Source organism: Ursus arctos, unplaced genomic scaffold (genome assembly GCF_023065955.2).
Source record: "Ursus arctos isolate Adak ecotype North America unplaced genomic scaffold, UrsArc2.0 scaffold_31, whole genome shotgun sequence".
NCBI lineage: Eukaryota > Metazoa > Chordata > Mammalia > Carnivora > Ursidae > Ursus > Ursus arctos.
In genome coordinates this window covers 21,547,927-21,565,758 of record NW_026622997.1, presented here as the reverse complement: position 1 = coordinate 21,565,758, position 17,832 = coordinate 21,547,927, and the positions used below count along the sequence as shown (strand labels likewise).

Below are 17,832 nucleotides of genomic sequence, written 5' to 3'. Positions count from 1 at the left end.
GAGGGGGAAGGGTGGGGGGTGCGGCAATTGGGTGATGGGCATTAAGGAGGGCACTTGATGTGAGGAGCACTGAGTGTTATATAAGATTGAGGAATCATTGAACTCTACATCGGAAACTAATAATACATTCTATGTTAATTAATTGAATTTAAATTTAAAAAATAAAAACTAAATTAAAATTTATTTAAAATCCCAGCAAAACAGTTTTTTGGGGTTTTTTTTTTGTTGTGGTTGTGGTTTTTGTTTTGGTTTTTTCCTTAGTAATCTCTACATCCATCATGGGGCTTGAACCCAAGATCAAGAGCCACATATTCTACTGACGCAGCCAGCCAGGCACCCTCCAGCAAAGCAGATTTTTAAAATTTACAGGGTCGACTTCTATTCTTGCCAAGCTTATGTAAATAATTAGGCCAAGTTTGCTAAAACTGGACTTGTTTTACAAACAAATTAGTCTTAATTTGGCTGTCTTTGATGCCAATGAGGGTGATTTTAGAGAAAAATTATGTTTTAATAACACGTCTTTGTGGATGTTAGATTCTAGTTCTGATTGTCTTAGTGTTAGTTGTTTGCCTATAAACCTGGGCAGGATCCTGAATTCTCCTAGGTTCTTAGGAGCTGAATATCTGGCTCTGACTCTCCAAACTAAGGTTTCCATTTTCTTTCATTCTCTTGACTTGGAATCCTTGCAAACTAAAACTGCCCTTTTCCCTGAAGTTGGACAACGTAAAGTCTTCGTTATGAAGGCTCCAGCCTTAGCATTACCTGATTTTGACAAGCTGTTTGATTTGTATGTATATGAAAGATAAGGAATAGCTGTAGGGGTGTTAACCCAGATGGTGGAGCCTTTAAAAAGAATGGTAGCTGGGCGCGTGGGTGGCACAGTCGTTAGGCGTCTGCCAGCGTTCTGGGATGGAGCCCCACATCAGGCTCCTCCGCTAGGAGCCTGCTTCTTCCTCTCCCACTCCCCCTGCTTGTGTTCCCTCTCTCGCTGGCTGTCTCTCTCTGTCAAATTAATAAATAAAATCTTTAAAAAAAAAAAAAAAAAAGAATGGTAGCTTATTTTTCTAAACAGTTGGACACAGTGGCCAGGGATTGGCCCCCTTGCCTAAGAGCTGTACCAGCCTCATGCCTCTTGGTAAAAGAAACAGAAAAACCATCAGCCAACCTGTGACTGTTTGGACCCCACACCACATTTTGAGTTTTCTCTCCATCCTACTTCCAGATGAGATCAAAGGGGCTATAAAACAGGGCTATTAATGGCCTCCAGGAGGCACAGGATGGATGGTAAATAACAATGGGAGAATCTGGGTACCTAAGCAGATTGCTTGGGGATTCCTTAAGAGTACATACAACTCACCCATTAGGGTAAGCTTCATACCTACTGTTAATAAAGATTATGTGCATGCCAGCAATGTAGGAAATTATTGGGAGGATAACAAACCAATGTGTCTCCTGTGGACAAATGTACAAACCAGACCTCCAGTACCCCGTCTAGTTAGAGCAACCCCAATCTGGGGGACAATGCCAGGGGAGGACTGGTGAATAGACTTCATTGTAATCCCAAAGGCCCCTGGAGGGTCCAAACACCTTTTGGTGTTCATAGATTCATTTACTGGATGGATAAAGGCCTTTTCCTATAGGACAGAAAGCACTAATAAAGTAACAAAGGGCTTAAACATCAAGTTGAGATTACACTCTGCCTGGAGGCCTCAATCTTCTGGGAAGACAGAATATCCTAACAGAACTCCGAAAAAGACCCAAAATGTTGCCAGGAGACACAGGAAAATTGGGTAAAGTTACTACCAACAGCTCACCCTAGAATGAGAGCTGCTCCAAAGGGCAAACTAAAAGCTCAGCCCATTCAAAATGATTTATGTGAGGCCCTTTCCAAAAGGCTCTGACTTCTAACCTCCAGAGGTTTCTCTAGACCTTAAGCATATAATTAATCTCCAGTAGGTGGTAGATGCACTCAACAAATATGGAAATTTTTTTTGCCTCCTGAAATTAAGCTTCACCTGTATGAACCTGGGGACTGGGTATACATGAAAACAGAAAAATGGGCCACCCCAGGATCAACTATATCCTTTCTGGACAGGCTCTGCCTAGGGCTATTAACCACACACTCTTCCTTAAAATCAGGGAGAGTCACGCCTTGGATGCACAGTACTAGAGTAAAAATCATCTGCCCCAGAGGCCCCAGAAGGAAGAAACGCTACCAGCACCAGATGACAACAAATATTCCTGTGAGCCACTCACCGACGTGAAACTTCTATTCTAGAGATGAAATCGTTCTCTCTGTGACTGTCCAGCTTACTGTTAGTACATGGCAAAATAGAAAATACTCTAGTCCCCTCTACCTCTGTCTGATTTTAAAATGAACACCTTCTTGATGTTAGTCCTGGTCACTATTATCTTAGAGATGCAAAAAGCCATGAACACATTAACGTATCCTTGGGAACCAGGTAATCTAATAAATCTCAGGAGGATCATAGCAGAGAGAACAAACTGAAGACTGCTCTTTTTACTGATTGGACCTCCCATACATAACTGCTGGGTACTGTTGGGATCCATGTGTGTAGAAATCAAATTACAAATGGTAGCAACACGAGGATATGAGCAACGTGGGGTGAAACTTGGTGACCCACAGATACACCTAAAACTAGCCAAGGGATGATTTGATAATTGATAATTCTATCAATTCCTATGACTCTGTCCATGTCCAGCAGGAAGTAGCATTCTCCTTGTGCCTCTCAAGAATGAGGAGCAGAATAAAACTAGAGGGGGGACGGGGGCTGTGCCTGAGTGGCTCAGTCGGTTAAGCGTCTGACTTTGGCTCAGGTCATGATCCCAGGGTCCTGGGACCAAGTCTCACACTGGGCTCCCTGCTCAGGGGGGAGACTGCTTTCCCTCTGCCCCTCACTCATGCTCTTTCTCTCCTTCTCTCTTAAGTAAATAAATCTTTTAAAATTTTTTTAAAAACTGGAGGAGGGATTTGTCACCAGCTAGACCCCAAGACCTGACCTTCATGGCGGACTTGCTTGTATTCACCCACCTTTATCTCACATTTTTCCTTAAGCTCTTCTTTGCAGCTTACCTCGAGAACTCCGGCAAAGGGCAAGAGAAACCGCCCTTCCAGCACAGCCACCGACCTGACGGGACCTCCAGCCTGACGCGACCTCCAGCCTGACGCGACCTCCAGCCAGCCCAGACCACCCACACCAGTCTGAGCAAAACCCGGACGCGCGCCTGCGCAGATGAACCACGGAGGGACCTCTAGAACCAGTGACTCTCTTTACCTCATCATAATACGAAACTCTCCGCCGAAGGAGGAGCACAAGCGTCATTTACATAACGCGCAATGTATGTAGGGGCATGTTTCCTTAAGACGCATGCGCGACCTTATGCCCGCCTCTACATCTGATGAGGACAAGGCTTCCCTGTCTAAACTAATTCACCCTAACCCTGAATAAAAGGAGCTCATCCACCGTTGCTCAGGGAGACAGGGCTTCGGAACTTATTCATATGTTGCAAATAAAGTTTCCCTTGTGAGACAACTCCACCTGCTGTATCTGGGACGCAACAAGGAGGGAACTCACGTGGGTTTGTTTACAGTTATGATATATTTGTGACATCTGATATAATACTAGAAATAAGTTTAGTACGACCACTCTTAAAAATGTTACTCTCCAATGTTAAAACCTGAAGTGGAAACATTTTGTCACAAATGAGAGCAGTCCTCTGTGAAGAACAGCTTTTTGTGGGTTTCAAGCAATCCATAGAAAAATAAACACATTTTAGTTCAAAAATCAAAATGTTTTTTAAAGCACTTAAAAATATTTATGTAACTTCTAATTCTTAATTTACTGTTTGAAATCCGAAAGTAGTTTTGTGTTGTACTTTTGAAAGTAAAATTTATTATTTCAGCCTGAATAAAAATTTAAATGTGTCAGCTGTCCACCTAGGTATTTACTACTCATTCACACACACACATTTTCACATACTATCCTATCCATCAACACACATATATACCTTAAATTTAACTCAATTCATAGAAAATGCAATGTGTACCAGAAACAGAGAATAATTAATCAGCAGCAACCAACTGAATGTTAAGAAGAATCCTAAGACTGATACACGCAGAATATATAATCCATTGTGTTTTTCAAATAGATAATGAGATTCTGATGTCTCTAACATAAACACTAGAAGAAACATGTCCCTGGAAATTCCCCGAGCAACTTTTGCTGTAAGTCTTTTCAGCCATCGAGAGCTATAAACAAACCATGAAGCTCAACCATTGTTCTTTAAATCTGCTTATTAAAATAAACTGGTAATATTTTTCACAGGCTTCTGAAATTATCCATAATTTGGTGCCTGGAAACTGCTTCTGGCAATTACCAGTCGCTTGTCTAATAAGAAGTCCCCTTGTTCTAACTATTCTCATGCAGATGAAGCTCGTGGTGGGGGCTGGTGATCTTTTCCTTCCTACACAAGACTAGATTTGAACCGGATCTAGAAAACAGTCACTCCCAATTGTCTAAATGAAGAAACCCGAGCCAAGCTAACTTGTGTGTTGCCCAAAGCCACAAGGGACTAGTCGCTCTCTCACACCTCCCTTTTCTCGTCCATCTGTACTCAGAAGAATGGCTGTACTAGCTTAAAACACCTAAAGCACCTGGTCAGGGTCTGCATTCCTGCACTGGGCAGGAGAGGGGAGGAGGGGACGACCTTGATTTCTGATGCAGGCCCCTCAACAACACGCAGCCACAGGTTAACTCAGATCCCTTGCTTTAGTGGTCTGACTTGAGTGGAAACACCATCCTGTACTTTAAACCAGCTCTCACAAGGCATTGTCCCTTCTGAAACCAACACGAGATTTCATCCAATCCTGAAGCTTTGTTGAAAAACATGAGATCAGGTTTTCCTCCAAGCCCATTTGGGAAAATCTGCCTCCCAGAAAGACCAAATGGATCTCCCAGCCAGAAGCAGGGGTGCTGCTCACACCTTGGCCGTGCCAGATTCAACTGAAACTGAGACCAACAGCCTCCTTCTAGGAAAGCTAGGTTTTGCTCTTAACTCTTCCCTGCGTTTGTGAATTTTTCAGCTGATAGCATCATGTCTGCGATGTGTTTGGCTTCACAGAGCAGGGAAACAAATCAGCAAAAGGCTAAATCGCCCGCTGAGAATGACCACCATAAACATGTTCCGCTTTGTACCTTTCAGGGAAATCAGAGATGAAGCAGAAGAGAAAGTCAAAGAGAGCTGTAGTGAGTATGAGAAGAACTCCGTTAAAATAAAATGCAAACAGAACTCAGCCTTGAAAATTCCCCTGAGCAGACAAAACCAGTTTAGTCATACAAACAAAGCTTAATTTAGCTTATTTTGCAAGGCTAACTTGACCTGGGTCATTTCTTGCTTGTGCCTCTGAAAATCACAAGCAAAACTGTTCCCCGAGGTTGATAGGAGGTCACCAGTGACCAATTTCCTATCATTTAAGAAAATTCTAATATTATAATCGATCACTGCTGTCTCGCTATACAAGCTGCTTTATCATACTATGCCGCGGAGCCTAATATTCCATCTTTCGGTTTGAGCGCTCCCAGTTTACAAACTGCTTTTTGGTGTGTCCACAGTAACCTCTTGTCACTACTTTGGTGATTCACTGGTTTCACTTCTGTTATTTCTGAACTTTTGCCATTTCATGGCATGAGAAATGGGATCCAAAAAAGACCCCCAATGAGTCTGAGGCCAGTGAATGAACGGGTCTGGTACCCACAGAGCCCACAAGCTCACTGCTCTCTCATCAACCATGAAACTGGATCGAAGCTCCCCTGTCTTTCCATTCCGAGCCTCCAACTTGACTGTGCATGCTTGCTTTCCGATTTTGTTGGTTGAACCTTCTTGGGAAGTCACTCTATTCTGTTGAAAAGTGGGCGAAACGCGACACCCTGTGTTTTGTAATAGCTTTTAGAAAACAGGTCTCCTCATAATTAAAACACTGTAGGGCATCTAAAGAGAGAGGAGTTCCACCTGGCCTATGGACCAGAGTCTTGTGCCTTTTTGGAAAATGGGTGAACTTTTGGAATTGCAGTGGCTGTTTGGGGGAATCTTTAACTCAGATAAGTCCACTGTAAGGGATATCCTTAAAAGAAAGGATTCCAAACCTTTCAGAGACAACGAAATGCATTCTTCAGTGTAGAGAAGTCGCTAAAAAGACGAAATGACTCCAAAAATAGCTCTAAAACCTTGCAGCATGAAAATAAAATAAAACCTTATAGCATATAAATAAAAATACTTAGTAAAAAAAAAAAAAAACTTCAGTCGTCTGAGCCAGTAACCTTAACTTAGTCCATCTGCCAGAACACAAATTTGAATACAAATGTTCTTTTCAGTTTTATACCCTCATGGCTAAAACTTTTAAAACAAAAACGCTAAGATCGCTGTTTGGGCCTATCTGTATGTTTATGTATGCATATGTATGTGTGTTATAGATATGATATTTTTCTACCTCCAGATGGTATTGCCAAAATTTATTTGTACAGAGCTCTATTTAATTGGCTTAAAGAAACCAGCCCAAATGTTTTTCAATTTCACACGATCTGGGATAATCTTTGATAAATAAGAGCTAGTTAAAGTTTGCTGGTTTCATAAAGCAGGCATGCCTTGAAAATGTCAGTAAGAAAAATATCTTCAGATAATGGTTAGCTGTTGAATGTCTAATCCAAACATAATTGTAAAAACAAGTAATTAAACACATGTAAATATGAAAAATTTCTAAGTTAAACTAGAGATCAAAAAATGAGATCAAAAATGATTGTTCGAGAATAAGAAAAGAAAAAGAGGACAAAAGCTGAATGGATATAGAACACTGTAGAAGGTTTGTGGGAAAGGAATCTTAAGAAAGGAATTTTATGTGTGGTCAAGTCTGACTAAGATCAGAATGGCTTCGTTTACGTTAAAAAGAAAAAAAAGTTTTAATTTCAAAAATACACAGCTGTAAAATTTGAATTTGGTTTTCTCACTGTTAAAGAGACAAAGTTTTCTTAGATTATTGGTCTGTTCTTAATAAGAAATTGTAAGCAAAGATTTTCTTTACCTTTAATGTAATCTGCCTAGAAGACTGATTCTGTGTTTTGTCTCTGTCAGGTCTTCAGTTACTTAAAAAATTGAGTCTTCTCTATTAAAAGAGCTAAAAATTTTTTTAACGACTATGTAACTCTTTGTATATGTTAAATTTGTTGGAAAATAAATAAATAAGAAGTGATGCTGAACTTTCTATAGGGGATATTTGTATGAAGTTCCTAAAATCTGACAGGTCCTGATAAAATGTTATCAGTCATAATTTTAAAATGTATGTCACAGAAATAACCACGTTCCCTTGTCAATTGCATTTAACCATGGCCATTTTTAAGTCTTTTGTCTTAAGGTTGAAACGCTTATCTCTTTCTCCCTTCCTGATCCCTCCAGAATTCAGAAACTCTTATTAAATATTCCTACTTTCATAACACTATATATACTTCAATAGGAATCTGTTCTCCTTGGAACAGGACACGATTGGACAAGGCCTTGGCTTGGCTTCCTAGCTTCGAGAGACTTTTGAATGTCCAGTCTGAGATTCCTTATGAAAAGCTCCAGCAAAGCAGGTTTAAAAGAGCCTGTGTGGTCAATCACTATTCGTGCTGCGGGCATGTAAATAATCAGGACAAGTTTATTGAAACTAGACTTAATCTGCGGACGGATAAGACCTGCTGTGGTTATCTTTGATGAAGATGATTATATAGAGGAAAATTATCTGATATTTATGGATATCAGATTCGAAGTTGCTCATTGTCTTTGAGGCTTTGTGTTCTACCTATAAACTGGGCTGAACCCTGAATTTTCCTAGTTCCCTCCGCTATTTGGCTAGAACTCTCCAAAAGCTAACGTTTCCAATTTTTTGCCACTCTTTTGACTGGAATTGCTATGGAAATAAAACTGCCCTTTCCTGGAAACCTCAGAAGCTAAAGCTGGGCTACAACAAAGACTTGAGAGAAATCACCGCAACAGCTCATGGGTGGGGATGATCTTCTCGCCAGTTGCAATGTGGCCACTTAGAAACATTCACATTCACATTGCAAACCCGAAAACCTGACAGATCACCACTGCCCACCCTCGCTCCATCTGAAGATGCTCACGACCCCACATCCAGAAATCTTCTCAGTGGGCTGCTCTCTGAACTCAGAAACCAGTTTTATAATTTGCTGGAACAATCAAACTTTGTTTACCTTTTATTTCCGTAGAAATGTCTCCCATTAAATTACCTGATTGCTCACATCATAGAGAAGCCTAATTTGGGTGGAAGGCCACCTACAAGTACCACCCCTTGAAGCAAAGCATCTCATGTTCATCCTGTCCCAAGTAATCACGAGGATATGCGATTGCTAATACGTTGTGCTGTGACTGTGTACGTAAGGTGCAAGAATTATAACCCATTCGAGTTATTTAATTGGCTAAATCTTGGCTCCCGGGAACCACTGCTCTAGAGAACTTTGCAATCCTAGCTATTACTCTTTTTATAGTCATCATATCAACTTCTCCAGTGTGTTATGTATTCTCTAGGGCTTTACACGTGTCGGCAGCCACTCACACGCCAAATGGTATCTGTCAGGATCAGATGACTGGATGAAATCAACAATAACCACAGAAGTGATGAAGATGTTGACTACATCTTGGCCTGATGATGCAACCGGACAAAAGCATCAAATGTGTGATTCTTCAGCCTAACTGCATCAACAGTGGTAACACAGAATAACACCATACTGGTTGATAAGATTCTCAGCCTGCTGAGAGAACCATCAAAAGGGGGGAATTGTTAAAATAAAAACAGTGACCAGTCTTGAATATTCCCTGAATCGCATGGGATGCCTGGGTGGCTCAGTCACTTAAGCGTCTGCCTTTGGCTCAGGGTCCTGGGATCAAGAGTCCACATCGGGCTCCTTGCTCAGCAGGGAGTCTGCTTCTCCCTCTGCCTGCCGCTCCCCCTGCTTGTGCTCTCTCTCTGTCAAATAAATAAATAAAATCTTTAAAAAAAAAAAAAAAAGAAAGAAAAAGCAAATTCCCTGAATTGCAGTTTAAAACCAGTTTAGTCATACAAACAAAGCTTAATTTAGCTTATTTTGCAAGACTAACTTGACCTGGGTCATTTCTCGCTTATACCTCTGAAATTTATATGTAAAACTTGAACTAACCTCCCAAGGTTGGTATGAGGCAACCACTGACCAATTCATTATCATTTAAGGGAATGCTACTATTATAACCAATCTCTGTGAAGAACAGACGCTGCGTTGTCACTATGCAAGCTGTTTTATAACAATAGAACACTGAACCTCGTTCTATGTTTTGATTCAGTGAGTGCTCCTGGTTCACAAACTGTCTTTTTGGTGTGTGCTCAATAGACTTTTACTAATTATTACGTGGGCCATTCATTGCTTTTAGTTCTGCTATTTCTGATTTTTGACACCTCAACATGGCTTGAAGATACACAGGGCCACAAGGAAGGCATGAGAAAGAACTGAATCCTGCCAACAATCAGTGAGCTTGGAAAAGAACTCCAAGCTCCAAATGACAACAGCTGGCCAAGACCTTGATCTCCAGCCCAGCAAGATGTTGAGCAGAGAGCTCGGCCACCTCAGGCCAAATTTCTGATGTACAGAAACTGAGGTTAATAAATGTGTTGTTTCAAGATGCTTAAAAAAATTAAAATAATGCTAAGAGGTCCTGGGCAGGCTCATGAAAGATGTTTCCAGCCTTGCCACTAACCCATCGTATGACCTGGGCCATGTGACCTAGCCCCAGAATCTCACCTCCCACCTGTCAGTTGGGAGAGGGCCGTTTTAATATGTACTTGCTAGAGTAGTAGGAAGAGCAAAAGAAAACGTGTTTGAAAGTACTTTGCATACCAGATGGCATCGTGTAATTGTAAGTTTTTACAGTAAACCGCCCCTCCCCGTCAAAATCAATGTGTTGATATGAATTCTGCATTTTTCTCTCCACATAGCTTCCATTTTAATTGAACATACAATTAGATAAATATTTACCTGTGAAATATTTCTTTGTGAAAAAGCAACATGAAGGAATTTTTTAAATCTAGAAAGACAATGTATTTTCTGAGGAGGTCATTCCTCCCTCAATACACATTCACAAGCTTGAAATGTATTAGCCCTCCTCTTCCCCTCTGGGAGCAGTGTCTGGCTGAAAACTTGCCACCCACACTCACAGCCATAGCACACACAGTGCAATGGTTTTCCTCCTCACACCTCCTAAAAAACAATGTCCCTCGGACACTTGTGATCTCATCTGACCCTCTGTGCCTGAGCCAGGACGGATGAAATGACAGTGTGGATAAATGGTTGGCCCAGGACCACACCACCAATCAAGCACAAAGTCATCTTACTGCGAGCTGGGTGTCTGTCCCCTGACCCCACACCGTCTGCTGGACTGGCAGGGGGCAGGGAGAACAGAGGGCACTGCCTGCTTGTTCTGTGCCCAGGGTGACATCAAATTTGCCAACCCTCTCCCGACATTCCGTTCACGTGCCCTTGGGGTGCCAAAGTCCCGGGGCCAGGCTGGAATTCGGGACACATCATGCAGGGTGGTGTATGGATTTCTGGACTTGTTTGCTTTTAGTTAAACAAACGGGCTTGACTTCAAAAACTAAGTCCAGACTGATCAATAATCAGAAGTCTCACAACTCGAGAAAAACTTCACGTTCGTTTTATTTGAATGCATTCAATAGCATAAATGAGAACCACCCACCCATTCCTCCAGAAGGAAAATAGGCCTCTTCGATCACACCAGATCATCCAGGCAAACATGAGACTTCATTCCCTTCTCATCTAAAGCCTGAATTCTAGTTTCAACATACAAAAAAAGGGAAAGCTGGTAAAATTGTATTAGTAAAATTGAAAAACATTGAGGCAGAAAATGGAATTCGAAGCACGACTTCTTTATACACAACAGAAATTCAGTAAGTTCATTATTTAGAGCCCCATTTCTTGTTTTTGAAACTGCCAATCGACGGATTTATGTAACAATCGGCCACAAATACACGTTATAGCACAGGCTGGTAATGTTCAAAGGAAAGGATTTGGATTTAACAATCGCTTTGAGTGTTGACTGTCAACCTCAAAGGAGGCTGTGAGAATATACTTTATATCATAGAGAAGAGGAAACAAGCATGTTGGCATCTGCAGTAAGTACGTGGACCCACCTGTAATTCTCATTCCGGTGTTGGCAGGATACACACCGCCTAGTTATTTCTTGTCTTACTTGCCCTCCTCCCCTTGCTCTCTCCTCTACCTAAACCAGAGAGGGACTGAGGTTGACCTCAGGGGTGGCCATCTGCCCCAGGCAGGCTGTCAGACACACCAAAACACAGACTCTCAATGATTATTTGAAATAATAATTCTCTTACATATACCCCCACCGATGCAGATGCTTGAGCGGGGAATTCATTCTCTTGGTACTCACAGACACGGGAACGAAGGCCGGATCCGAATTACTAACTGATGAAAGCGCTGAAAGTATTCTGAAGAAGTTTCACATTCTTTTTCTGGCTGCCACTCATCAGTAGTGTGGCCCTTGGCAAGACATGAACATATAACCCCTGCTTTCTCTATGAAATGGATCTAATGTCTACTCCATTTATCTCATAGGATTGTTCTCATAAGTTCCTTAAAAAGTATATGTAAAATATATATAAATAAAACATAGTATAATTGTTATTGAATTATTTGAAGAAATTCATTTCTTTCCCATAATGTAGAATTGGATACTTTCTTTAGGGTCTAAAAAATATATTTATTATCTAACAGATGAAAATAATTAAATTACAGAAAAACCTAATTATAATTCTTCAGATTCACAAGGCCCATAATTTACATGGCAATGAGCTTGCCAGTTGGGCACTGAATAAAATCACTGCTGTATAAAATGGTTCATTCAATCATTCTTTGGGGATGCAAACTCAAGTTTAGCAAACAATGACACTTTTAAAAACTAATGTTGACATTCTAGGAAAGGATTAAGCAAATTAAGAAACCATAGCCAAAAAATCTTTTAATGTGATCTTATTAATTTCCTCAAAACCGAATGATTAGAAAACAGAATTTGAATTATAAGTCAATCCTAAGTCTTTGTCCCCAGTATCCTCTTACAGCCATAGAATGATCAATAAAGAGGTACCATCGCCAGTAGATAGGAATGCAGCTTTCAGTTTTGTGGAAACACAGGTTCTAGTTGGTAACCAACTTCCGGCACTCAGCGTTTGGCGATTCCTGCCTTGAATACTAATCAAATAGTAATGACCCTAAGTTAACACTAATGTAAATCCCTTAACATTTCTAACGAGGAAATACATTCCTCCGACAGACTTATGGGAGGCTAGAACGGACCATGGAGAGCACGTAGCCCAAACCTCATTTTATAGAACTAATGGCTTCGATGCCTGGCAGCATTTTTTATCAGAATGATCAAAGACCTAAATTACTGGTTATTTCTCTGGATAATGCTCGATGCCTGTGCACTGAGCGTGCAGAATATGCCACGTACAACAAAAATGTCTGCAGCAAGTGAATACTTCCTCTTATTTAAGAAACAAGGTAGCAAGTTATTTCCATAAATGGTATTGCAGATTTGGGTACTTTTCGTAAATTCTGAACCTAGGATTTAATAGTGCTTCCTTGGTTCCTGGAGGATAAAATTGAACATGTCTAGAAACGTGCAGCACGACGAAGGTTAACCACGCTTGCTTTCCTGCTCTGCATTTATTGGGGCTACAGAGACTAAAACAGCGATTTTCCTCTCAAATAATCGGAAAAATACAACAGCAATTCCTTAAATACATAACAAAACTTTCTGGATTGCGAATCAACATGAGATGTAATAGCCTGCAGATACATCAATTGCACAGCTTTATAAAATGTCATTCATCTAAGGCATTATGAAATTGTCTTCAGAGCAACACATATACACACGGTTCTATATACATAAAGGCATCCATTTATGAACAGAAAGTCAAGCACTGTGTAGAGAAGGGTAAAATAATACATATTTAGATTCTGAAGAATTTTTAAGAGACAGTTTGGGGTTCCAAGAAACAGTGATTTACATTCAACTAAACACGTAGATGTTCAAATCTAGACAGGTAAAATTTTCATGATGCAGGCTACAAGAAAATTCACACTGTGAATTATTTGTTTTTCCAAGGCCTCTTTATCAAAATAGAGATTTCAAGTCCAGAGCCACCACCCATTGCATGAACAAACAGAACGCCTACGACTCTAAAATTTGCTTCCAATGTGCCTTTCCCCCTCACCTCCCTACCCAATAACAAGAGAAAAATTCCCAGAAGGGGAGCAGCTAGATGTTGTGCCCCTCTATCCGTTTGTGTTTCTGGATGGGGGAGGTTATTGCATCCCGATTACAATTTGGTGAAGGAGTTCTGATTTCTATCTCAAATAGACTATATTACTCCAAACCCAAAGATTTTTGCCGCACACCCAAACATGATCACGTAGACCCATATTTCTTCCTAGTGTAGAAAAAGGATCACTGACAGAGGAAAGAGACAGGTTCGACTCTCTCACTGGCCAATTATCCCAAATGAAAACATCAGTCTCTTGTTACTGAGGTTGTCAGCTCTCTCCTTTGTAAACAAAGTTTCTAGCTCAGCTTACATCTCGCCCTTTGATGCACTAGGGACGTATCTCGGTCTAACCCACCAACATATTTCCGTTGATTCCCACAATCTCACACAGGCCAATTCACGTAGCTATATAAGGAAGAAGTCACGATTTTCCAGGCACTTCTCAACATTTAAAAACTTAAATCCAGTTGTTTAAAATCTGTTTCACAAACAACCCCCCTGTCCCCTAAAAAAGGTAGCTGATTCTGGTACAGTCTCTGTGAGAAGACAAGTTCCTTCAGTTTTACCAAGGAAACAGTATGGAGGTTTTCTTCTACCTTCAACTCCAAATTTGGGCGCTCCGCCTCTGAGAACATAGGATGTTAGGTTATTCTAAATCAGCCCCTGTTTAAAGATTCTTTGTGGAATCCAGCTTAGAGTTCACTCGTGCTGGAGGACACTGCCACGACAGACATTCTTGATACAAAAATGCAATTTCAGCTGAGTTCCTGTGATCCCCTGAGCAGTTATAAATGCCCTTTGCTATAATGAGGCAGTGTTAAGACAAAGCAAATTATTCAAATATATGTACACTTGTCTTTAGACTAATATGAAATACATCGATAGAAGAGGGTACTCTTGTTCTGAACCGTTGAGAGTTTCAAAGGAAAATAAAGACACATAATATTGAGAAATTTCCAAAAAATCATTAAAAATGTTTTTGGTTGGCTGCCATTCAAAAGTTTTCCCAGAGTTCTCATCTATGTTCTACACACATGGTAAAGAAAAATGTACACGACCAAGAGATGTACTATACATAAATCAGTTATCAATATGTACGTGTGAACTAAAGTTCCTTAAATATACACGTCCCCACTTAGGATACATTCCATTACATCGGCAAAGCGTCGTTCTTTAATAATAGGTCCAGGATAGCAGCAATTTAATAACCTAGTTACCCAGTTACCTCGGGAAAGTATGATGGGTTCTGACAGTCCCTGATGCAGGGTCCTTAGTTTCAAGGAGAGCTCTCGACAAGCATTTTACATGTTCTCATGAAGCACCAGGCTACGTTGCTAATGGCAATTATGTAGTCCTGTCATTGGAGAAATGTTATTGTCTTTTCAAAACCCGTTTATTCAAAATCTGACCCACGGATAACAGGAAAAATAAGTCACAAAGGCGATACCCACCCAAAGCATATATGATACATAAAGCATTTATATTTTATTTCTTACATTTTTTTTGTTGTTTTATCAGTGCCTTGTACACACAGAAAGTATTTGGATTGCCCTACCAGATCTGAGAGAGCAATATGAAACTCTGCTGAGAAGAGAGCTGTTCCCAGTTGTGTTTGAAAAGATGTAGATAACTTGGTTATCGTGTTTTTACAAACTGAGATGGCATGATAGCATACTAGGCGTTGTTTTAAAAGAGTTAGGTTTATGAGTCTATACCTTTGGGTAAGTTATGAACTTGCAACCAAAATTTACATATATAATATGCAAAAAAAACCCTTTAGGTTGATTTATAATAAACCATATTCGTCCCAGAAGGAAAGACAGAATGGCTTCGAGGAAACGTTTATTTCGTGTGTACCACTGGACAGACTCACGCATGCCCAATGGATGGAAATTCTAGGAAGGCGGCAATTTACGTGGACTGGTGTACACATGGACTTTGCTACTCACTCCTGGTGTGTACTTTTAGGTCCAGCTCTAAATGTGTGGGGTGCACGAACACAGAGCTCAGGAAAGGTCTCTGTTACCTATGATGAAGGTTTTTAACCTCAGCCACTCGACCCGTATTTCATAAAAAACAATCCTGTAGACCACAGCTACCGGCTGTAGGAGGAGAGTTTATCACCTTAACAAAGATGCACTTGCCAAGGGAGAGCTGCTCGATCAGACCGCATTGTTCTACAGGCTGCAACCCTTTCACCTGGAAGGGACAGCTTCCTCTGCACAGCAGTTTCTCCTGCTTGAAGCTTAGATCACACACGGAGAAACTTATTGTGTTTCTGCCAAGTCACTGTGGGGATGCCTGGAACAGCACACCCAGGAGCCCACAGAGGCAGAACCAACCTATCCACTCCCCCAGATAAGCAGCCTGCTGTGCGGCGCTTATGACAATTTCCCCTTCAACAGTGTTATCCTTTCCCTCCTACGGCGGTGGGCGGGGGGGGGGGGGGGGGGGGGGGGGGCGGCGGCGGGAGGGGGGGGTTCTCCCATGTTTCTCATCGTGGTCAAATCAACACAGAGCAGACTCTGGCTGCTCAGTTGTGATGTGTGTTGCCAACCATGACAACACACTGATTATACTGAATGTTCACTCGGGCTCCTTGAATTTGGCTGGAAGTTGAACAGTCCAATGGGATCCTTCAAAGGATAACATGACGATGGGTTGGTTCCTTCTCAGCAACCTCAAAGCTTCCCGACATGCGCCACAGACATGGCCAAGACTGCAGAACCCGGGTCCTTCTCTTCACACAGGCTCGGCCTTTTCTGATGGCAAAGGCAGGCAGACAAGTTCAAAGTCTGGACACAGAGGCACTTTCAAAGTTTGGCAAGGAGGAGGCAAGTTCACTAAATGGGGCTTTATCACTGGGCTTCTCATTAAAACCCCGGACGTCTGTGGCACGTGGACAGGAGCGGAGACCTTTAGGTCGTGGATGGTTCATGCTTTTTCTTCTTGCCCCGACAGGACTTGCAGACACAGCAGATTATACACGGGGAAGCCAGGAGCAGCAAGGGTGAAGTCACCAGCGCAATGATGCCCAGCCCCACCAGAATCCCCACCACCTGGAAATTCAGAAGAAAAGCCTACTTCAGCAGTTCAGTCTTCCTATATGGATACTATACCATCAGCTACAGACTGAATGTTTGTTTCCCGCCCCCCCCCCCAAAAAATTCATACATTGAAACCTTAATGTCTAATACAATGTTATTTGGAAACAAAGGCCTTTGGGAGGTAATCAGGACTCCAAGGGTGGAGCCCTCATGATGGAGTTAGTACCCTCATAAAAAGAGACATCAGAGAGCTTGCTTCCTCTCCCCCAGCTCGGTATCCTGTGGGGACACAGTGAGAAGAAGGCCACCTACAGACCAGGAAGAGGGTCCTTGCCAAAACCCAACCACACTGGCACCTTCATCTCGGGCTTCTGTCTCCAGAACTGGGAGACATACATTTCTATTTTTCAAGCCACCCAGTTTTACGGTAATTTATTCTAGCAGCCTGAAGAAAGACATCACCTCAGGCATATGAAACAGTTATAATTATGGGACCTTTCAGCCAGTGCCCAGCATGATCCGAACGGGATATAAAGCAGGGAGACAGCAAGGATTAGATCAGAGGTGAGAGTGACAAACCGGACGCTAACCTGAGCTCTGGCACAAGCTCCACGTAAGCCCGAATTGTTGCTGTTGACTCTCTCCCTACCCGAGGCTCCTTGACAGCCTCATAGGGCTGCTAATAATGATTACTAGGCTATTAACACTGACGCCCTTAAAAGGAACATAGTCTTTAATAAATATGAAATACTGTTAAAAATAAACCAGGACGGGGGCGCCTGGGTGGCTCAGTCCTTAAGCGTCTGCCTTCGGCTCAGGGAGTGATCCCAGCGTTCTGGGATCGAGCCCCACATCGGGCTCCTCCGCTGGGAGCCTGCTTCTTCCTCTCCCACTCCCCCTGCTTGTGTTCCCTCTCTCGCTGGCTGTCTCTCTCTCTCTGTGTCAAATAAATAAATAAAATCTTGGAAAAAAAAAAAAAAAAACCCAGGACGCCCTTTGAACCCGCCACAGAAACACACAATGGCATGTGCAGAGGGATCGAGGCCCCCAGCAGGGGCTCACAGGATTTTAAAGCAACACCTTTTATAGGAAATATGACTTCCAGGGCTTTAGGAAGTCATTCTACCATTTTTTCAAGAGGAAAGAATATCTGCCTTGATTCTGCAGGTCGCTGTTAATGACTTGGCCGCTCTGGAGCCCTGCCCCTCTCCTCATCCTCAAGGGGATCGTGCTCATGAACTAACTTCAGGCAGCTGCCGCATTACTTTCCCCGGTCCCCCACCCCAGAACTCCCCAGAACCTCCCAGGCTGGGATGGTAAGTAGAGAACAGGGTGGGGAGGAGGAATAGGTGGGCCTTTTAAGCCATCCCGAGTCCGGTG

General features: G+C 42.0%; 1 protein-coding gene across 6 annotated transcripts in view; it reads right to left on the bottom strand.

The window, feature by feature from the left end:
• Nucleotides 1-12,784: 12,784 nt before the first annotated feature.
• RNF144B (ring finger protein 144B) overlaps nucleotides 12,785-17,832 on the bottom strand; it is a 172,265-nt gene continuing 167,217 nt past the window's right edge. For all 6 annotated transcript variants that reach the window (XM_048225688.2, XM_048225687.2, XM_044388779.3 and 3 more), the window contains exon 8: nucleotides 12,785-16,464. In XM_048225688.2, coding sequence (XP_048081645.1) covers nucleotides 16,324-16,464 — 141 coding nt within the window. In that variant the 3' untranslated portion in view covers nucleotides 12,785-16,323. The remainder of the gene's footprint in view (nucleotides 16,465-17,832) is intronic.